Here is a 23,720-nt window from a genome sequence, read left to right on the forward strand (position 1 = left end):
GCAGTGGGTTAAACTGGTTTCTTAGACTGAAAGATCTTAAGTAGCTACATTTTTTTTCCAACCTCACTGGTATAACTAATACATTACCATTTGTACAATAGCATAGAAACCTTCACTAATGGAGTTGTTGGAATGCAGTGTAGTTTTATTATGYAACTGAAAAGACCATGAAATGTTTCAAAATTACAAAGTGTCACAAATATCACTACATCTATCGTATATAGCGTTATCTCTATAGGTGTAAAGACTGTTTGTACTTGCAAGAGTAGTATGAATCCTTTTACCTCTTTTATTGAAAGTCTGTAACAAAAGCATTTTGTAGTAGTTTTTTTTTAGAAATTAAAAAAGCTAAAGTAAATGGATCCCTTGAAGTCAAAGATTCATTTAACAGAGGAGTCCACCAATCAGCAATGAAATAGTTGCTAACTGCAGTTATTGCTGGCTAGAGGCTAACTTCAGTTGGTGATCCTTTTCATACACACTTTCAGCTTCTATAGATGTTTCTTGTTAGTAGCTGCATATATCTAGAGAAATTTTATCTTCCTGTTTTAATTACTGAAACAAAACACATGGGGGATTATAACACACTCTTGTTACGCCAAATCCTGTCCACAGTGTAGTGAGAATGTACACAGCAATTTGTGTAAGTAAATCCTAGGAAAAGGTGTGCATCCATGATGTATGCTTAAAAATTGCMGGGCTGTCCATCCATCCTCTCCCCAAAACACAATAATGTCCTGTCTAAATAAATTACATTTTAACAATGATTTAAGACTTAGAAAYCCTCATATAGAGAATATTAATAATRCACTATTTTTGTAACTGATCTGTAGTCTAGTTTATCATCACCTGATTTCCAATTGAGCTAAGCTGACTAGTCCTGTGATGGATGATAGATTTGTAACAATACCCTCATGGATAAAAAAGAGTTGACTGGATTAGATTTTTTTTCATGGTGCAAATCTTAAGTATTTAAGTTTTAGTGGAAGACTGAGTATTATCAGAAGAGAATATTTTCAAGGCTCTATATTAAGCTTAGGGATATTTCATTAGAGGTAGTACATCTTTCCTGATACATTTTAATTCTATGCTGTTCTGTTTTTCATGTGAACTCTATTCAATGATTAGTTTATGGATTTAAACATCCGGATTAAGATACTCTAATACTCTTTTTTCTTAATATCTTACATCTGCATTGAATTCTATTTTAAATTAAAATTCCCTGTCAATGAATTATACCAAAGTTACTGTTGTTTTCTGTATAAAAGCACATTAATGTCTGTAATTTTGTGGCAGTTTACCAGAGAAAAATTTACTTGGTGGTTTTATAAGTGTGATTATGGCTGAATTTCCATGATTATTCACCTCTTTGAATAAGGGCTCTAGCAGCAGAATAAATGTAGATGATAGTGTGTCTCTGTTTCATCTTTTTTGTCTGTGAATGATCTAAGTCACATTTTCTAATTCTCTGTTTTAGGTTGAAGATTGTGTCCTCCCACCACTTGTTTCTTTGGTCCACAGTCAGAATGGTAAGTATACAGACACATCAACTACAGTTTCCTGAATTCCACAGTTTGTTTTAATTACACTTCAGTGTGGTCACATTCTTGGCACCTTTATTTTCAAGTGGAATGGAGACTCTTCAGCTTGCGGTTGCTCTCAGAAACCACATCACTGCTTTTAAGCCACGAAATCATGGCTGAGGAGAAAGGGGAGAGCCTCAACTCAAACAACAAGCTTCTGTCTCTCATTAGAGATTTACTGCTGCCTCAGTAAGTATAATATTGCTCCTGTGATGCGGAATAACTTGATACTCAATCCATTTTGACAGTGTATTTGCTTTAACCACCCTTTTTATGTTTAAATGGCAAAATAGAAAGAGGAATAACAATTAACTGCTGCCAGAGTTCTTTGCCCAACATCTCCTCCTAGGTTTATGTAGTATTTTTTCATATGCAACACAAACACAATTTCTTTGTGACATGCATTTCTGATACTGTGCTTCTGGCTGCTCTTGGAGCAAAACAGGGTTCCCTCTAGCTTTTGGCCTGTGATTTAAATATTCCTCTTTTTTCTTCTAATAAAGTAAAAAAATTCTTACTACAACATCTTTTTGTCTATTTTGGATATTGTACCTTTATTTAAGATGTTCTGATATCATATGGAATGGCAGATAACTTTTTTAAAAGGAACAGTACATCACAGATTAATCCTTTATGGTCCACCCAGAGGTATTGCCTCTARATTTCTGTCCTTTCCTGCTGCCCCAAGCTGCAGAAAAACCGTGCAGCAGAGTAGATGAACTACAGCCTGTAGGCCAGATGTGCTCTGGAACTTCATTTACATGGTTTATCATCAAATGAGGCCTCTTATTTCATGCTGATTTGCAGGTGAGCATAAAGAGAGGTCTCTGTGTTATGCACACATTGACAGTGGGCTGGTAAAATTCTGTGAGTAGAGGGAAGGAACATGGGAGGAGTAATGATGAATCTTCCATTRCATTTAACATTATTCTAATAATGCTACAGTGTATTTTCCTATGTGGTCCTCAAAAGTGAATAATGGTCAATACTTAGCTGCCCTAAGTGAGAAAATTGTTCTCCACCCCTACATTAAATAAGTGGAAGAAGGCTGGAGGAATGGTTGCTGGATCATAATCAGAAACGTATCAGAATCATATCACAATCAGAATCATATTTTCCAAATATGAGACTTTCTCTACTAATTGAGTAATGTTCTTGCAGTTTGAGGACCAAAGTTTTATCCATGCAATATGTGTAAATTTTCTCTATGACAGAGAATTGGTTAGAAATCTTCAAGTTCTGTAGAGAATTTTTCTTTCAACATCTTTCTTCTCATTTTTTTTTCCTCTGGGATGTGTAGATGTATCAGTACAAATTAAAATGGCAACTGGAAATATTATTTTAAAAATAGAATATATGCATTATTAAAAGCTGTCAGATAATTTTCTTCGGATAGGGGAAGAGACCTGAAGTCAAAGGAGACAGAGTTCTGTCTGTGTTCTGAAACTTGTCGTTTGTAGAAATGTTTGTTTTATACAACATTTCTCATTGATCTGGGGGATGTGTGTTTGGACGGATGTGTCATCCTGATTACAAATTAGAAGGAAAACAGCCAGTAGACTTYTGTCTCCAAGCTTACTAGCTCAATTGAGTGGAAGGGCTTTTTGGCCTGAGACTAAATGTGATCCTATATTGAGGACTTCACTTGTGCTATCTTAGCATGCATTGTGTTGCAGATGTATGAAAAAGGGTCTTGTATCCGCTCAGAATCTTGTCTCCAAGATTTAAGTATTTCCTTAGAAATACCTAAATAGATTAATTTGTTTCCAGAATCAGTTTCCACATCTTATTAGTAGAGATGAGAAGGGAGGTGTTCTAAAAGTCAGTGTAATCTACTTGTAAAGATAGCGTAAAGCTATATTCCAAGAACTAAGGGTTACTTGAAAACTCTGAGATAGAACATTTGGAGGCTGCAGAGCTTTTTGCTGATATTGTTTGGTCTTTCTGTTGCTGGGCAAAGGATGGGACAGAATGTGACTCAGCTGGAGGACAGTCAAAAGAGGGGAGGTATCTGATGGCCATTTGTTCATGGGCAGTCTGTGGAGTGAAGTAGGTACTTCCACCCTTTTTGAATCTAATGAGAAGTGAGAGCTGCTGAATATGGAAGGGMGGGACATCCAGGTTTAATATGTGATGTTCTTTTTATGGAATTTTACACATTTGTATGTATATTTTGTTCCTATGAATSTCCTCCTCAAATTAATTTGTTTAAATGTAAAGCTTACTCTTGAAATAGAATGTGGATCACTATGCATAAAATATAAAAAGACTTCCTTTTGAGATTAATGCAGGAGTGCAGTGATTACTACTTTTTTCTCATCTTATGCATCATTAATACAATGGTAATTTTATTCAATATTTGTGCATGTATAGATCACTAAGTTAGCTTCCTCATAGGGTTTTAATTRAATTGAATGAGATAGTGTCATTAAATTTCACCTCTTTGAAAGATTATTACCTGAGTGTTTCATAAACAGAATAAAACCTGCAGYTATGGACAATGAATATGTGGCAAATTCTTTATATCCAGATTTTTTAATCAGAGGTTGAAATGTCAGCTCTATTTTATTTTAATTCTTCACATTTCTACTTATATATCATTTAAAAAATGAGCCAAAATCAGCAAAAAGAGAGAAATGTGTAAATAAAGTTTTATTTAATTTGAAAGTTTATGTAGCTTGTTCTCAATAGACTGCCAAACAAATTCTGCAAATATGAAGTTTAGGATATTTGACATAATGGGGTTTTTTTCAGCATTTAAGAGAATCTGTATCCCTAAATCTTTAAATCCTTCTGTCAAGGTTGTTTATAGAAGAGATTGACAAAATGACTCCTTACAGTGCAATACCTGGAGCTCGCGAAACCCGTATAAAATTCCCTCTCCAACTACTGTTACAAAGCTGTTACATATTTGGAAGTGGAAGTGAAATAATTTGTTGATTCATTCATTTAATAAAGTATCTCAAGCATGGAGTATTTTCCCTTCTGAGAAGATACATATATTCATAGCTCCTAATGGTCTTTATTCAGGCAATGTATTTATATTAATTGCTAAGACATTGACTCCAGTAATCTGCGTTTTCTCATGTGGTATTTGGTTTGATGGATCACTGCACCTTCCCTTAGAAATACCCTTTACTAGTATTATCTTGGGGGAGGGGGAACAGAGTTTCAAGGAAAAGGAAATGAAGTGAGACTTTTTTATTGAACCTCAAGGAATTAGGATGCTAAGTGTGCTAAGTAATTATAGCATCTCTCAAATGTAATACAAATGTTTCTAATAAATAGAAACCTTAATATGGTTTAGGGATCATATTGATGTGTTTATATAAAAAATATATTGCCAAGTATCAGATTTTTAAGCTAGCATGGCTGATTCATTTGTTACTACTCTTAGGAATTACAGTTTTGGAGACTTAAATCCATGTCTTATGCAGTGAAAGATGACTTGTGACATCTGAGTCACCTGATAGCATCTTTGCTTGTCTTGGAAGATTTAGTCCTAGAAAAAAAATATAGTCACTCTGAAACAGAAAATTACAAATACTCCCATTATGTTTAGTAGAAATTTTATTGTTCGTATGTAGATCTCTTGGAAAGTGTCTACTAATGTATTACAGTATTTTCTTCTTTTGTTAAGGAAGAGACTTTTTATTGACTGGTGAGAAGTAGTTTTCTTTGGGAAGCTAGAATCTGTTATTTATAAAGGAGAGAGTTTAATCACTAAAGACCTGAAGCCAGCACTGACTTCCAACTGATAATTCTGTAGATACTSTGATGTTGTTTGCAACTCTACAGTGGCACATTCAAGTGTGTAGTAGCCATGACACATAGTCCATAGACTGTGTGCTTGTGTAGGAATGTTAGCCCATGAGGGAACTCCCACAGGCTATAAGACTGCATGGTTGGTGTTCTTCTTCTTCCTTTTCATAGTCCAGGAAATCACCTCATCTCCCTCTAGATTTCCTTCCTGCATAAATCAGACTGCTGAGGTGTGGTGCCTGGAGAGAGGCGAAGAGCTAWAACACAGAATGGTACATGCCAGCAGGAAGGTGGTGGGAAGTGATCCAAATTCCTCAGGGAACACTGGAGATCTGAAGTAAACACTAGAGATGTGAAGTAAAATTTTCAGTCATTTGCATGATTCCCCCTCTCTCTACCAGAAACTACATTTTTTTTCTTTTTGTGGAAGGATTTTGTTGCTTGTAACGTGATAACCTATGATGTCTTCCTAAAATTCATCTTTTCATTTGTTCTTGATTAATTCTTCATGGTTTTTCTTTTGCAAATGAAGAGATTTGTACTTCCTGTTCTATCACATCCATGTATTTAGAGTAGCTCTATTTGAAATCAAAGACTGTGTTTTGACATAGCTGAGTSTGTGGTTTTCTATGCTTACATCTTTCTCATTTCCATCATTGTATCCTATTGCCATCCACATACATTTTGATTTAAACACAGTAAGATTACCCCTTTTTGTTGAGTGGGCTCTCTAGATTGTTAGTAGCAACAACAAGGTCCATTTTATTTTTCAGCAGCCTGTTTTCCCTTACCAAGATTTCTGTGAGGTGATACTTGGAAATGTTTTGAAGAGGTTTTTCTTATAGTTTTATTTTCTTCCATAGCTCTCAGTAAATATTGTTTTGGAGTACTTTTATATTCTTCTAGTCCATGTTACTTGGAGAATGGAAGTATGCTTCAGGGAAAGCAATTCTTTTAAAATTTCAGATAAAATATAAAGCTCAATTTTGTGAAAAATCACTATGTGTACAAAATACAGAGCTTAATCATAGATAAGTTGGTTGATCATCTTCCTGAGCASCCAATAAATCTTCTGCCTGGTATTTTGAGGCTCAGTTTCTATTTGTTTCTTGAAGATCAATTTTTTATATATAAAATATTTAATATAGATCAATAAATATATTATACATGTAAACAAGATTAATGTTTTATAAATATATTTTAATGTAATTTATACTTATAAAACATGCATGTGTTATTTATCAAACCTGCACATATATATATGCACGCACRCACACACAAGCATATATATTATTATGTATTTTATGATTATATCTCTCTCTCTAAAAATACATTCTCTTATTAATGCTGCTTTTAAAGTTAATCTGATGCTGGTTTTAAAATACTATTTCTAAGGGAGTCTTGTTTATTGCTTTGTACAATTTCAAACAATCTTGTATTTCCATTGTAGTTATAAAGTCTGGAAATGGGAAATGATGAATTTTTAAAATTAACTTTTTTTCATGCATATCTCTTGACTTTTTTTTTCCCCACTGCTTCTGCCCCTTTCCTACCTTGCCYTTCAGGTACGAGCACCTTCTGGTGGCACCGGACCCAGTACCAMTGTATGCTCTGAAACTGCTGGTGGCCCTGACGGAGTGCAGTCCTGCTTCCGTGAGGTGATACAACTACACATTCTCTGTTGCTCTGGGTTCTTTCTGCTTCTATTTCTGCTTTCCTATTAGGAATTGGCAATAACAGGTCTCACTATTGTATTACTTTGACTAGCACTTTGATTTAGAAAAATCGTTCAGGTGTTATAGAACACAATTTGTTATAGGACACAATTTTACATCTTTTGTGTCAATTTTGTATGATTCTGGTTATTTTAATGTGGATTTAGCCAGTGAAACTCTAGGGAAAAAATAATAGAATTTTAAYATTAAAATTATCTTTAAAAATGTAAAAATACCCCAAACCAAATCCAAAATGTCGTCAAAATTGTTGTTCRACTAAACATATTTGTAGCTAGGACAAAGGTGATATGTTTGTTAAAGGTTTACACCAGTCAATTTACTTGAAAGCTGGTCAGTTCTGCTAATATATCTTCCTTTTATAGTTCCTAGGTATGTATTTTAATGTTTGGTACAGGTAGATTCAGTATGCTTAGAAGTATCTTAATATCTCTTCCTTCTTGTTCCAAAATTTGGACTGTGATGGACAGAAAAAGTTTTTCAAATCATGTCATAGAACTTAAACTTTGTGAGTTGATAGTAATAAGGAAGGATCTGTCTTCCTGGATATGCCAAAAAAAAGTGGTTATTCTTGTCTTGACCATTGTCTATCTATCTGKGGTCCTACGGCTACGAGGTTGCTGAGCATTATACTGTTTTGCTTTGATTGATTGAAATGAGCATAAGATAAAAAAAAATGACATTTGTTTTCCCACTTTTTATTATAAAAGATGAAAMATCCTCTTTTAATCTTTTATGATGCTACTGGAAATGGTGCTTTAATACACTAAGTAGACTACAAATGAACTAGGAAATAGAGTGGCTTGAGAATTTATAGGTTTTGAATTATACAGAAAAGTTTTTATTGTAAAGAAGATGTTTATGTTTTTTAAATTTGTTTTATTGTAAAGAAGCTGTAGGATTTTATATATTCTAGAAACCAATGGAACAACTTTCCATTTTTAGAATTAACCCACAGATATTCTAGTACTTTAAGAGTTATGAAGACAATCTCTGTAATTAATATTTGATGAACTATTAATAATTCGAAATACCAATATATCCAGCACTCTTATTTAAGGACTGGCTACCAGATTTCAGATTGTAACCCATCAGTAATTATTGTGTTTCTCACATACTTTATGGGTTCTCTTTACCTTTCACTAAATCATTTGCTTGGATTCCTAAAGGAGCACAGTTTAGGCAGTTCCCCTGGTCTATCTATTTTCATGTTCTTTGGCTTCCCAATAAATTTTGCAKGAAGTAGCTGATGCTTCAAAAGCATGAGAGAAGTGAGTAATGCATTAATATCCATACAGGTTGCTGGTGGACAAAATGGAAACTAGGTACATGCTATAGTGAACACTATATCACAATTGGTTCTGTTTTGGTTCAATGACTAATTAATCAGTATTCATGAAGCTCAAAATTACTCAAGGCATATGCTCTCTTTTGCTCCTTTCATTGGACAGATGGAAAGTATCTGCAAAAATTGCGATGGGGAGCAAATAAATAACACTGGACCTAAATCCTGTAGGATTTAATTTGTTCTTTGTGGGAAAACTCTACTGCATTTTAGTACTTATGAGAGTGATGCAAGTCACTGGATTGAGTCTCTGTGACTTCTKCAGGCTTACATTTTATCTACAACCTGGCTTTCAAGGATGGATGCTTTCTCCTGCTATTTTAAATGAATAAAAGTGGTGGTAGCAAAAAGATTGTAAATTGACAAAATATTGAATTAGTATTTACATTACTGTTGCAATGTCTTACAAAACTTATTAATAATTTTATTTTGAAGGCTGAGTTGGGAGGACGAGGGCTAGTGTGCTTTCATTTTGTTTGTTCCATATGATAGCTTGTTCTCAGACGTGTTCACCTAACAGACTTACGCTTTCTTGCTCTCTCTCTATTAATTCTACCAATATTCTTGCATCTCACACTTCTCATTCTTCTTACCATGASCTCTGTTTTTACCTATGTGCTTCATGATAGAGGCATCTGCGTTTGAGCAGTTCTTATTTTAGCACTTGAAAGGAGACAGATGCACTCAATTTTTTTGTTTCCTTTTTTTCATAGTTGAGACTAAAATTAGCTAAATTATGATTTCAGAGGAAAGGCATTTCATCTTCTTTTTATTATTTTTGGGCATTTCTGTTGTCTGTTACAGGTCTTTTGTTATATATGGCATGGGCACAGATATTTGAATAATTATATTTTTGATGTTATTTAARCTTATAATAAAATACTGTAGTTACAATAAGTATTTTTAATGCCTTTAATTAGCATTTTGTAAGAATAAAGAAAATACTTTGTAATCTTYGCCATTGCTCCCCTGTTGAGGTAATTTTTAACATTCTCTGTTGTGGGAGCTATTCCACTCCATTGCTTTTCAATTTAGCAGCGAAAAAATCTAGTGATATCCCATTAGTGTGCTGCAAAATTAGATCTCTCACCAACATTAGTTCCCTCTTCTATTAAATGGTACCTGTAAAAAACCCCAACTTTAATTTGGTTTTGTGGACACTGTAAGTGTTTGGACATCTGATCATATAAGCATCCACAGGAAGAAATGCAGTTTCAGAAAAGGATGAGTRTTTTCTTGTTTGTTTTGACCTGGATGGGTTAGAGTATAATTGAATCAAGTACCCTATTGTACCTGCTTTTACATCACGCAATTGCTGTCTGATACAACCTCARAGTTTGTTTACTAAGGAAATAGTAGATAGTGGAAGAATGAGCTTGGAACACAATTTGTTCATCAGTTGCCTATTTTATACTTGGCTCAAAGCAAATAGTCTGGCTTCAAACCTTTTAGYAGTATTCTGTTGTGGCTTTCCTAAATACTTACTGCCTTGTCTTCTTGAAGAATTTTTAGTGTTTTGTGGTAAGAAAAGTTTTGGACATTAAAACCAGTGTGAGAATAAATAGCATATTAAGTTCAYATTTAGCTATATTGAGACTGCCAATTTTAAAAGAAATCACTGTTATTAAGGAAACTTGTAGCTTCAGTTAATGATTAATTTCTGGACTACCATAAATTTGCATTAGATTTTCTTTTCCCTTTGTGTTRATTGCTTTTGGTGGATTGCACCTATGTGAAGAGTTTTTGCAGGCATAGAACTTCTCACAGTGGGAACAAATGTCTGCTGCATGATGAGGTCTGATTAAACTGCAAAGTCTGCATTCAGAAAGATCAGTATCAAAGACACCTTGTCCTYTTCTGTGTTTACCAACTTAATTCATAAATTATATGTATGGATAGTAAGTCAGACGTAATCTATAAAGCATTGGTGTTTTTTTTGGTTCCTGCTTTGAGTGTTTGTCTTGGGTTGAGACAATGTTTTCAGAGAAAAACATTACAGAGTAAATGTTTCCTCTGAAGTGAAAAAATTGATAATTTTTTCACACCAATATGAAATAGATGTTTGGGCAAAAGTGAAGAGAAAAAAAAGTAGTTTATTAACAAAACAYAGTGCCCACAGGACACAGATAAAAAGTAACTGTTACATATTTAAAACTCAGGAATGCACGCAGCTCCCTCCCTCCACAACTGCTCGGCCACGTGGTGCGAAGAAAAAGATGACGGCTCTCTGTCCCAGAGAAAAAAAAGAAACAAAAGAAAAAGGTCCATGTGGCCGCTCGGGCAACAGTGGCAACCTGGTGGCAGTCCTCACTGTGGATGTAACAGAGGGCTCGGTGTGCTTTTTCTGTCACTGGCTTGGCTTCTTCCAAAGTTCCGGACGAGACGGAGCAGCGCCGCTTGTCCTGCCAGCCACCGTATTGCTCCAGAAGCAAAATCAAAGCAGCCGCAGAGGGGGTGGCAGTCTTCCCATAGCTGTTTGCCTAAGCTAACAAACCCGAGCTAGCTAAAAGGCAACAGTGTAACTCCTCTACATGCAGCGAACAAGAACTCCTGCAGCCCCGATGCTGAGGTCCAAAAGCAAATGGCCGTGCGGCAGCCCTGGCTTTTAAACTGCCCATGCCACCCCTGCCTCTTCTTCTGGGTCAGATTTAAAGGCACAGGCACCTTTTGGGCATACAGGCTGGTGGAATATAGGAATACAGGAYTGGCACCACATCAACCCAAGACAGTGTTTCACATTGTTTTGTTGTGGTCTGTGATGATCAGATTGTAGTTTTTTATAATAGTGAGGAGAAATTTATGTGAATTTCTTATTTTCTCTTAAAATTAAGGATATGCTATACCTATATGATACTCTAATTAGATGCTTTTAAATGTTTTGTCTATTGTAATAGATTCTATACTGTGCTACTTCAGGAAMCTTTTACTGGATCATGATTCCTAACTTGGCTTTTGGCCTTACAGAGAACCTTACAAAATGTAGCTGTRTTCTCTCTTAGGCAGCTACTGAGCCTTTAGTCAGAAACTCATAGCATTTGATGACATTAATATATCTGAAAGCTAAACCTTCTAAACTATGGAGTCTGAATTTTATGGGTTGCTAAAACAGACAATTTTGGTTGCAAGGAAGGGAGACAGTGAAGGTAATAGAATAGAAGTYGGGATAATGTCAGATACTGCATCAGATAATGATCTTGGAAGTRGGACACATTCCAGTATTCTATTAAGGTCATTTCCTGAGGAAGAAACACTTAACTAGAAACTAATGGTTAGGCACCCTTCTTAGATGTATAGTGAAGGACAGGGKACCAAATTAAGCAACCTTTCTCACCTCCTGTCCTTAAAATAAATTTTCCAGACAAACATTAGGCACTGCTCCAAAAAAGGGGAAAAGGCATCAGAAACCAAACCAGGAAGGTGCTGAGGAGCAACAGCTAAAAACTCTGCTTCCAAATGCCACAGATCTAGTACTTGTGAAGATGATAGATGGATCAACCTTGTATATTGCAGCATATTGTCTTGAGTAATTAAAGTAACTGTCACAGGGCCTTTGGAACCATCCAAGAATAGTCCAATTTTCAAACTTCATTTATGCTACTTTTTGTGCCCCTGCATTGTATATTGAAGACTGTTAAATAGTTTAGAGTTTCAGGGTTGGTGTTAGTAATGACTTGATCATCTTTTCATACATGATGATGATCTACATCAGCATGTAGTTACATCCCAGTATATTCTGAATTGGTCTAAATTCCTTGCCATTGATTTCAAAAAAACRAACAGTAAAAAAMCCCMAAAAATTCCAAACCAAAACCAAACTCTTTGAAGTTCAATATGATGCTTTTAATTGCTAGAATTGTGACTGAACTCATGAGCATTGTGCATAGATTTTTTTCCTTCTGTGGTTTCTTTGCCATTATACCAGAGGACTTGTGCTTTAGTGCTTTCCTTGTGAATTGATTAATGTGGGTTTWTATTAAGTGCTTTAAAAACACTTTCGTCTTCTCATTAGTCATTTTAATTTCCTTGTTTAAGGTTGAAATGGTCACTTAAAAAAAGTAGATCTATTTGCTTCTAAATTACTTCTCTGTTTTTATGTGTTGTTTTAGTTTCTATAATGAATATGAATAAAATAAAATGGAATGATTCTGATAATAGGTAAGCCTTAGGGCCTAGTCCAGCTGAACTGAGCAGTGGAATTCAATGTTAGAGGAGTACAACATTAGTGAGAAAAATCACAATAGAGATGGATTGAGAGAGATTGCCAGATGATAGAAAGTTCTATTTTATTAGAACTTTAGGGAATGTTTATGTAGATTTAGAACCCGATTTTGATTTTGATTATGCTAGTTTCACATCTAGGGAAATTGAGTTGTAAAAACCCTGATTTTCCTTTTAGAGGAGTAAGRCTAAGATAAAACAGCAGAGAATTTTAAGATCTTTGCTGTTCCTRTTTTTGGTGTAATGTTTGCATATATGCTGCTTTATCAAATAACACCAGGCAGGAAGACTTGCCCAGAAACAGACTCTTGAAATGTTAAGTTTTGTGTCWGCTAATAACACTGTTGTCAAGTCGTACATCATTGTAATTCATATCAAAGGCACTGGTCAGAGTTCATTATTGCAAGTGAGTTCTCATAGTCTAGTCATGTACAGACTGTAATACTAATCACCATTTTTAATGTAAAACACAACTCCTTAGTGTTACATTTYATAAAAGCTCCCCTTTAGTATAGAAATTAGCTATTAACCTTAAACCTGTAATTTTGTTTCCTCTTTTGTGTTGMTGATCAGTTACTGAATGTCTAACTTGTAAAATGTGAGACAAATATTTGATGTTACTGTTAAGTGAATTTTTGAAAATGTCATTTTGGAAGGTTCAAATATGTACTCTTTTACTGTAAAGCATTTAAAAGGAGCAAATACCATTAACTCTTGGTTATTTTTACTTTCAATGGTGAACTTTTGGCTTTGTGACTAACTAAAAAATGAGGAAGAGTCAGCTGGTTGGGGTGCTACAGCTAGAGCTGCAGACTTRAGTGAATTCCATTCCACCATGAATCAGCATGAAGCAAATCTAAACCATTGTCCAGTCCATTCTCTTATGTGCAACAGTAGATGCCCAGAGAAGACTACAGGAAGGAATCAGGTGAATGGGAATATTTTCTGGAGGCTTTCTCATCCCTCTGTGGGTTGTTTTTTTCCGAACCCTTATAAGAAGGCATAGGTGTTCTGTAGATAGTAGATATTGAGAGTAATTTTCATTTCATTTATATGGRTTGAAGAAGATATTTCACAAATAAMTTTCAGCATAAATAGTTATTCTRTAACATTCTACAACCACATGCATGTAAAGATTTACCATCTTCAACTRTTTTGTTTGGATTTTTTTGTCAGATTTGATCACTTGCCACTTAATTTTRTGCCATCATCTTACAGTGGAAAAGAAGCATACTACTTCATAAATTGTTAGAATATTGTCTCCTTTAGCTATRCCTTTTCTATAATGAATGTGAATCAAAAAAATGGAGTGGTTCTGATAACAGGTAAACCTTAGRGCCTAGTCCAACTGAACTGAGCAGTAGAATTTGATGTTATATATAATCTATATATGTTATATATAATCTATAATCTGAACAGTCATGCATATTTTTTAAGACCCCTTAGTAGGGTTCAAAAATCTATCATGGTTTTGACATTTCATCCCTTTAAAATTAATGTCTCAATTCTGTGCTTTGTGCACATCCACCAGTTCTATTCTTCAGAATAATTTCTACTCATTTTTTCAGTTTAGAGTATCTGTAATATCCAGATTTTTATACCCTCCCATCCAACTTTTGTCTAAAGCATCAATCTGATAATAYTACATTTTCTGTCTTTTAAATGTTTAAGGTATTACACCTGTAACAAATAGCCTTTTGCATTCAGCATCTTGCACTTGGTTTTTGTTTTAGAAGAAAGTAGGCTCTTTCAGAAAAACAGATCTTGCCTGTTGTGGGAAAGCTAAATTGGAGGCACAGTCTCATTCTGAAAATAGTTAGTATATTAGAAATTCAGATTGTACTGATAGCAAGGCTCTTAAAATCAGATGACTTGTTATTTTGGCCCATCACTGTTTATTTATATATAGATTTAAATGACATGGAAATATTTAGCATTGTTATGTAGGGTTACAATTTGTGTATGTATATCATGATGATTCTGTATGTTTTCCTAACAAGGTAGGGCCTAATTTAATATAAATTATGCAACAGTTCATGAAGAACCAAAATACTTTTGGTTTAGAATGTGAACACCTAGTGAAATAAATTTCATAGCTAAAGTCCTCTTTCACCAGCTTTAAGACAATTCCTTTGTAAAACTATGTAAGACAGCAATGAAGAGTGTGATAATGTCATTCTCTTGAGCACACATATGCAAAGTTGGGATAAATCAACTTTAAGCTTTGTCTTAATGCAATGCTTCATGTGACTTCATGCTTTAGCCAAGTTATGTGTATAATTTTCTTTCAAGGCTGCAGCAATTTCTTATTTCAATCAGAAAGGTTTTCAAGTGACCTTTAAGAACAAACGTATTGGCTCTAGTTTTGTCTTAGCTAATCTCAGCAGAAAGTACAGCTGACTTTGTAATGCTGTAACAATTAGGACTGCAATGTTTGAAAACAATTGTTTCATAATTTGTCCTTTACCACAAAAGCATTTTTCTAGGTTTTGCCTAAACTAGGATTGCTTAGCTATTCTTGGTATTTGATTATATTTTACTGCTAATGTGTTYGCAGTTTAAATGCTGCTTATGTAGCAAAGTGAGCAGCTTTTGCTGGGGTAAGTAATTCCAGTAAGCCCTAAGCATAAGTAGGCTTGTGCTGGCAAAACTTCATTTTGTCATTATGATTGCTGTTACAGTAGTTGCTCTTTTTGGGAGTCTGTGGTGTCTAAATTACTTTCTTTACATTCAGTATTGTTATATCTGCATCAGCAAAATTCTGTTTTTCAGGCATGGACTAAGCTTTTAATTTAACTAGTAGATTTGGCTCTGGAAATGAACCTCAAATATAATAAGTCTTCCTATCTGTAATCCTGGGACTCTTATGACCTGGCTGTGTCCAAGCTGCCAAAACTATCTATTTAAGRGTTATTAGATGGCCCAGAGGAGAATAACTTTCATGTTCTTCTGACCTATGAAAGGAGCTTGTTTCCATTGCATATGGAAAAAAAATTCCCTCAACTTAATAAGAAGAGAAATTGTCCTTAAATTTAGGCTTCTAAACTTAGAAATAATGAATTTCTTTCCTTACCTAAACTCTTCTCTCTGTTGGGTGTGCCATTACTGTCGTGGGTTTAAACCTGATTTTTCCCAATTCGAGTCACAGCACCAAAAATGTCATTGTTTGGACTGTGCTGAAAGCCAAAAAGCACTGCACCCACAACGTTCTCTCCTTTCCCCCACCGGAGAGGAAGAMGGGAGAGCAAAAGCCCAATTATCACGAAAATTTATGGCTTTCAGATAACATAACATAATTGAGAGAAAGATATGTATATGCTCCAGAGAATGGTCAGACAGGCTGAATAACTTAAGTTGCAAAATAGATTTATTGCTACAAACTACTAAGAATACTACCKCACCGGGRAGGGGAGCAAAGATAGGGTAAAATTTACAAGGAGAAGAAAAAAATAAAAMCGGACATTTTTATCCTTTATTTTTGTCCCCTGTTATCCTTTCCGGGGACCCCTCTCTTTCTCAGGTCCTCCCATCTTCACCCCCCATGTCTTCCCGCACACACAGGGGACAGGAATGAAAGTCTAACATAGATCAAACTACTCATTACGGTTGTCGTCSAGCATCATAGGATAAGCGTTCTTACMGCTCCAAGCTGTGGAAGTTCTTTTCCCAAGAAACAGTCAGTGTATAACTGCTGATGGCAAGKGATATTCTCTTTACCTCGTAGGAGAAAGGAAAGAATGTTCCTCAAGGCCAAACTGCGTTGTTTTGGCAGCGTAAGACCACTATCACAAATCTGACAGAGCACAGCTTCTTCTAAGCATCCACTTGCTTCAGATGTRGGGCGGGGGCATCTCCTCCTTCCTGCAGAACACATTTTCTTCTTAACATCAACTCGCTTCAATTGTCGTGGRGGGGCCAAGCCTCTTACCCCTTTTTGGCTCCTAATCAGTTCAGTCCAGTCCTAAAAGGCCAGATTTTTTTTCCTCAGAGCAAGGTCGCTCTCCCTTTCTATACAGGTCTCTCATTGATGAAATAGTCCTTTCGAGAACAACTTATTTTCTCCATGCTTGAGAACCACAGCAACAGCACAGCAATCCATCCCATCTTCTCCTTACTGTGATCTTGGGTCTCCATTTTTCTTCTTACATCTCCTCACCCTTCTGCTCTGTTTTTCCCCAGTGCATGATACTAAACTAAATACTAACAACCTAAAAGTACATGGCGGCCGCCCCTATCTTGTTTTGAATTCTTCTTAAGTACTAGACAATACGTCATCACAGAGGTGTAACTAGCATGTGTAATTGGTCCAGGCCTGATGGGCAGCCTGTCCATCAACCTCAGAGCCACAAGGGATTGGCTCTAAAAGACAGGGGGTAGGGCTCCTTTTGCTAGAGAAGAAGGAGAAAGCTTCTAGCACTTCCTCACAGGAGCCATCTTTGTGGTTTCTTGGTGCCATGCCCCCACCACCAAAAATTGGACCAAGTAAAACTATGACATTGTCTTGGCCCCCCCCCCCACCACAAAAAATCGGACCAAGTAAAACCATGACAATTACTCTGTTGAGTATGCAAGAAAAAAAGGAACACATTTGTTTGAACAAGTTTGGATTTGTTTGTTACTTAGTTTTGTTAAATATCTCTGTGGATGCATAGAATGATACTGTTTTGTTGTGTTTTGAATAGATTAGTGGATGTGTTTTACTTGTCTCTAGGTCCACATGCTAGTGCTGTACAATGCAACAGATCTTATTCCCACCCTGAACTCATATAGATTATATATCATAGAATCAATATTACATTTAGCTGAAGGCAAGTATCAGAGAAATAGAAAACAGTATGAAATAATAAACCATTATTCATACATGATGCATATATCTGCATTACTAGAGGTAATTCTCAATTATTCATAGATATGGTTGTTSTCTTAGCATGGCTTTCATTCATTATTTTATTTCCTTTAAAAGGCACGGTTCCAGCAAATATGAACAACCAGGGCTCTTACAAGTGACATTAATCTAAATGAAACATTTCTTTTATGACCTTTGGATGTCTGTTCTAGCCCCCTTTGAATTTTTTCATTAYGTTCATGGTGGAGGATGTGAAATTCCCTTTAGCTGCTTCAGTTCAGTGTAGTACTTTTGCTTACACTATCCATAAAAGTAGCATCTTCTCCTCTTTTCTTTCTGGGCCTGAATAAAAGCTCTTAAATGGAACTGTGTGATTTTAGAAATGTATGAGTTCTTTTAACAAATAGTTTACCAAATGGAATCAATCTGATTATTGTTGTACCAGAAGCCAATAAGGAGTTTTAAACAGCAAAGCTTCAAACATGAAATTAGATACATATTTTAGTCACATATAACTCATGTTTATTCACAGAGAACTATGTAATATAACTTGGTGTCTTTAAGTGACGTAGTATAGGCAAGACAATTTTGTAGAGTGTTGTACACTGAGATCCCAGACGTACTCTCTGTGTTTGAGTTCTGCATTTATTACATGGACTTCATGATGCAGTCTTACCTTTGCTGTATCATAAAGCTAAACCTGCCAATTGTTTATGAAGCACTTCAGTTATATCATAGTGACACAAGAGAAAATTTGTGAAACACAGAATTTGGTCTTCTCTGTGGTATTTGGTGAATAGGCATTTAGTATGGCGTGTAAGAAAAGGTGACGGTTGTTTAGACAATACAGTAAAAAAAAAAATTATTGTATTAAATAACCACGTGATAAATGTGTCATCATTAAAAAAATCATGTGATTCATACCTCATAATAGTGTGTGATGCTTCACTACAATACAGTGTTTTTTGTTCTAAGAATAGAAAACACTTCTTTAATTTGAAGTATTATGAATTTTTGAGAATATTCTTTCTATGAGCATACTGGATTTTATCTGATCTTTATACTTTTATACTGGATTTTATCTGATCTTGAAGTGCAGGAGACTATAGCTGACTTCTTTTGGGCCACCACTGCTCAGAATTGTCAAGTGACTGACGGAAGTATCATATAGAAATATGTTCAACCCAAGAAGTTAGTTAACATAGAACGCTTAAAAAAACACAGCACATTTATAATTTCATTATGTGTGCTGAGTCTATTAATTCAAACAGTTAATGGTGTTTCATAATGTGTGTAGTCCTAWGCTTATGAATTTTTATTAATTTCTGCCATTAAAAAATATTAACTTAGTTATTCTTTTACTCACTTGAAGCGCATCAGTGAGGCACACCTAGAAGTAATTTCCAAAGCAGTATAACATTGCTGTTTCTATTTCATATCTGAAATTGAACTAATTTTTGTTGAGAGCTAGTCAAAGGCTAAGGTTCTGGGTCATGGATCTTGGCAACAGCTATTCTACTACTCTGTTCCTGTTGTTAGTTTAGTGTGTTAAATAAGAATTCACTTCCTCTGTTTTAAAATAAATTTTAAAATGTGTTTTTACAGCCTCATGGAAGAAATCCATCTTTTTCCAGTTCTTTTCCAAGTCATCTTGGTAAGAATATTTWTWTATATATATATRTATWTATATTCTAATAGATAGATATCATATCTCCCAAATCATTTCTGACTAGTAAATTTCTTTAGGCATATTGATAAAATAATAAGATGTTGGTAAAATCAAATGGAACAGTCTAACAAAACAGAAGAATCTAGTGTARGCAGACACTCCCCAAGAGGTTCTCRCCAGTTAGTCCACCTGTATAAGAAGTTTCTTTAAGATAATTGCTATTTTCTCTTTTGAATCAAAGAACACCCTGAAAAATAGGATTAATAAGCTTAAATCTTAATTAGAACTATAAAAATATTAATTAGAACTATTAAAAGGAATAAGTTATTTAAGAATATCAAATACAAATTTGATACTGTTGACATGGTACTCTCAGATCCCACTATTTGCTTTTAGAATTTCTTTCAATACAAAGTATCAAGGATATGAATTTGGATAGTCATATGTGGAACTTCATCCATAAATAGGATCTGCCACTTAAAAAGGTCATGAAAAATGTTGATGGTTTCATTTCTCTGAAATGTTGCAAAACAAATATGTTAATGCAGAAGAGAAATCTTTAGGCTTGTTTGGAAGCTGGGTACTGTGCTTTAGCCTTCTCATTGCTAAATTCCASTCTCTTGTTAATTTTTTTAATTTCTATGTTCATGAAGTTGTATTAGGTAAGTGTCCTATCTTACAAGCATGCTAGTACTTAATAATTTCTATGCCAAGACTTAATAACCTGTGTGTATTTTCTCTGTGTCATTAAATATAGTTCAAGTTTTTTCCTGCAATGTAACAGACAGGACATTGAGTCTGTTAGACTCTGAAGGGAAATATTGCAGGCTCAAAATTGGAAAGTATCTCCAGGAGCAGTCTTTGTTTCTAGGCTGTGCTACAATCCATGTGGGATTCAATATACTAGCTTTAATCTAGATAGCACAGTAGCAAGGACATGATGGCTTGCAGGTACTGAGCAGTTCATGTGGAATAAGTTTTAATATGTCTGGTTTTCGCTGCTCAGTGTAGAGTTAAATGACCTCTTATACTGCTCACTATCCTGYGTTGTGATCTAAGCAGTAACACTGAGATCTGGCAATTTTTTTTATCACCTGTYATCTCTCTGCACCAGTTAGGTCTCTGAATTCAACCAAAGCATATGAAAAGTATACTTTTGTGTCATTAATGACTGCAATTTTGTTATAGTTGCCAAGCAAAAGGAACTGGATCAGTGGAAAAATCTGTTACTGTCAACCTGAAAAGTTGTACTAAGAGAATAACTATTATTTATATTCACCTGAGCTAGGGTTTAGTCACTGATCTAATTAGTAAGATGCTTTAAATAGAGTTCCAGTTGCCCTGGACACCCTCAGCTCTCCTTTATCTCTCAACACTTAGTTGCATTTAGGAAGTGCACATTAATGGTGTGCTTTGTGAGAATGTGAAAAACCTGAACAATTCTTTKTTWTGGAACTTCAGAGGTGGATTTCATATTACACCTGAATGCAAATTMATTTCATCAGTACCATGGTCCCAGATCCTGGTACTAGTGGTTATGTAGATTATAACAAGTCCTGCAAAGCAGTATGAAGGTATGACTGCAATGTGAGTAGACATTGATCTTGCAGTAATGTCTAATGTGGTTGGTGAAAATGTAGTGATGTGTGTCTGTGGAAAAATGGAGACATATTGACAATTTGTAAGTATTTTAGAACAGTAGGGATTGAAAAGCAAAAGGAAAGCTGACATCATAACATGAAAAAATTAAAAGGTGCAAACTCCCCTTGTAACAAGATTAAATATAGTGAACTAAATTCCATGAATATGTAAATAATGCCAAAAGTTGGATTGATAAAAGGTATAAATATGAAATGGTGCTGTTGATGAAGAGGGGATTGTTGCAGGAAAATTTACTGTGGGATATATTTAATGTTTTACTTTCTTGCTGCTTTTTTCTGCTACATCCTTAGTATTCTGTTTCTTATATATTTTGCTACATCAGTCCTGTAATCTGTCTGCAGTATCAGTTTATGGTATGCAAAATATTGATTTTTGTAATTATAATACCTAAATTAGGTTGATAAAGGATGTGGAAGTGTTTTACTGACATATTTSTAATTTTTAGGTTGCTACCAAGATTTTGCTGAATAGGAAGTAATGAAGTTGACATAAATGTTATTTTCTTTATTATGTTGCTTTCTAAAAGGGTAACTTCATAAATATTACCTGGTCTTCCTTTAGGGTTATCTGAATGTAAGCTGTTGCACAGRAAAGAAATTCTGTGTAGCTGGTGAAATTCTATTTTTCCGCTGCTAAGTTTTAAAGCTAAAGCTAATGATGCTTGTGATTAGCTCAATGCTACCGTGTTTTTAAAGCTCAGTAGTCAATTGTGTGYTTATCCTATTAAAAATTTACAGTGTAGCTTTTAGTCACACCAGCATATTATTACTGATATCAGTTTTTGCTGTAATTTTTTTTTGCAAAGTTTTGTATTTTAACAGCCAGTTAMAAGCATGTTCTTTCAATAAAAATTACTTTATAGTAAGATTGAATGCTATTGTATTTTCAAAATTATATTTTATTATTAAATATGATCAACCAGTAGTAGATAGTGTCTCCATGTCTAAACTGCACAGTCTATTTTAAAGATTCAAATGCAATGGTTGTTTTATTTATACTGTCATTCTACCCTTAAGACAAACAAATCCATATTTTTTTTTACATTTGTGAATTTTTTTTTTTKWAATTTTTWAATTTAAATAATTGTGAAATGTATTTTATTTTCCTTCAAATACAGTGGAAAGCTCTTACTATGAGAATACAAAATAGATTTCTCTTTGCAGTCTTGTTCATAATACTTTTGTTTATTTTTARTAGTTGTGTATAGGATTGAAATTTTATGCTGTCCTTGAGTAATTTGGGRTGGCTGTATTTGACGTCTTCAATTACAGGGTCATATACTGCTCATGTTTTTGATAGACTAGTCAACCTATGCTTGAATGCTCAAAATACTCTTCAAAATCATTGTTATGGTGGCAGTCACTGATCCTTTTAAAAGATACGCTTTGCTCACTTTGTTATAATTGCAGTTGAAAATAGAGTTCAGTATTGCATTCATTACTAAGGGAGGGAATATGAGCTATGCATAATTATAAGAAAAATTGTAACAGTTACATAAAAAAATAGGTAAACATATACTCTAAAAGAAGAAACAAGCTACTCAAGTTTTCTTGTGTAACAACTTGTTTTCAAAGCTAAAAATTTTGTGGAAATTTTGTTTAAGTAGAGGATACATACCCATGTATAACTAGATTGCTTTGGTATAGTTAGATTTTTTTCAACTAAAAATAATTCTAACCAAAGTCTTTCAATTAAAAAGAAAAAAAGTTGTGAGAAAGAAGTTGTATAGCATCCAAGTGGAAGCAATGGTTGGATTTTGTATTTAATTTTGAATTTTAATAGGAGAAAAAAGCTGCAGGAAATAGTAACACTGGAGAGGAAAAAGAAGAGCCTCATCATTTCTCTATTGCTTGGTTTCTATTTTCAAGTGAGAGATCACAGTCATATATCATTTGAGGGAAGATGTAACATATTTTTCTGTCTAGCAGCCACTGATTGCTCTAGACATCTCTCTCCAGTCTGCGGGCACACTCAATCCTTAATTTAGAATAATCCTTAATTTAGAATCAGCTCTCTATTAGAAAAATTAACACAAAGTTATCTGGGAATGCTTAGTCTACATGTGTTCTGAAAAACAGGAAAAAGTATTTATTTACTGCCTTTGTATGTGGTATTCCTTTTCCTCTCTGTACATTTAATGCTGTTGCAAAAATGGTCAATGCAATGGCTTGCTTGGGTGTATTTCAGCTGTTCATTACTACTGTTAGGGAAAACCTGCATTTATGAGGTACCTGAAATCTGACTGTAAGAGTGATTTTTATGGCTTCTAAAGGATGGACATTAGTTATGGTTAGGAACCTTAAATGTATCCATAATGAATATCTCTTTTTTTATTCTTTCTGTGAAGTGTTCATATTTCCTCAAATCTACTATATCTAGTAGTCAAATTGCATGTGSCAGTGTATGTGAAACTGCTGTGACAGATTAAGAATGTAATCTATGAGTATTTCTGAAAGTGAAAATGCCAAAATCCTATTTTAATGGGTAGTTTATAAAGCAAAATAATTGCTTGTTTTGAAAGACATTTAATATCCAAAGATGGGTTTAGAAAAAACTAGTGAAAAAGTGTTGGACTGTCTTAGAATTTATGTATTTGGTATGAGAAAAGATTATGAGATACCATCTAAAGAAGATAAATGTAATGAGTAGAACACTTTACCATAAGAATGGCTTAAATCTTTTCCAAACTGACAAATTTCTTACCAAAGCTTTGAAGTGTTGTGTCAACATTCAGTAAGATATTACATTTATTCTCTTTTTAGTGCTAAATCAAATGAATAGAAGTGTTTCTATATACCAGAGAAGAGACTGTAAAAGGCAGTAGGATACAGTATGTTAATTTACAGTTTTCCAGGAATAAAATATGGCTCCTCTGGTAGAAATGTTAGAATTTTCATTACCC

The 23,720-nt window shown here is 34.5% G+C and overlaps 1 protein-coding gene across 1 annotated transcript in view; it reads left to right on the forward strand.

The window, feature by feature from the left end:
* The window catches only part of ULK4 (unc-51 like kinase 4), a gene marked incomplete at its 3' end in the record, with an annotated part of 159,011 nt that overhangs the window by 78,453 nt on the left and 56,838 nt on the right, over nucleotides 1–23,720 (forward strand). Inside the window, exons 28-31 of the mRNA XM_057381049.1 lie at nucleotides 1,478–1,529; nucleotides 1,628–1,772; nucleotides 6,911–7,003; nucleotides 19,093–19,141. Coding sequence (XP_057237032.1) covers nucleotides 1,478–1,529; nucleotides 1,628–1,772; nucleotides 6,911–7,003; nucleotides 19,093–19,141 — 339 coding nt within the window. The remainder of the gene's footprint in view (nucleotides 1–1,477; nucleotides 1,530–1,627; nucleotides 1,773–6,910; nucleotides 7,004–19,092; nucleotides 19,142–23,720) is intronic.

The sequence above is a fragment of the Malurus melanocephalus genome, unplaced genomic scaffold (assembly GCF_030028575.1).
Source record: "Malurus melanocephalus ecotype Western Australia unplaced genomic scaffold, MMel_1.1 scaffold_489, whole genome shotgun sequence".
In the NCBI taxonomy this organism is placed as follows: domain Eukaryota; kingdom Metazoa; phylum Chordata; class Aves; order Passeriformes; family Maluridae; genus Malurus; species Malurus melanocephalus.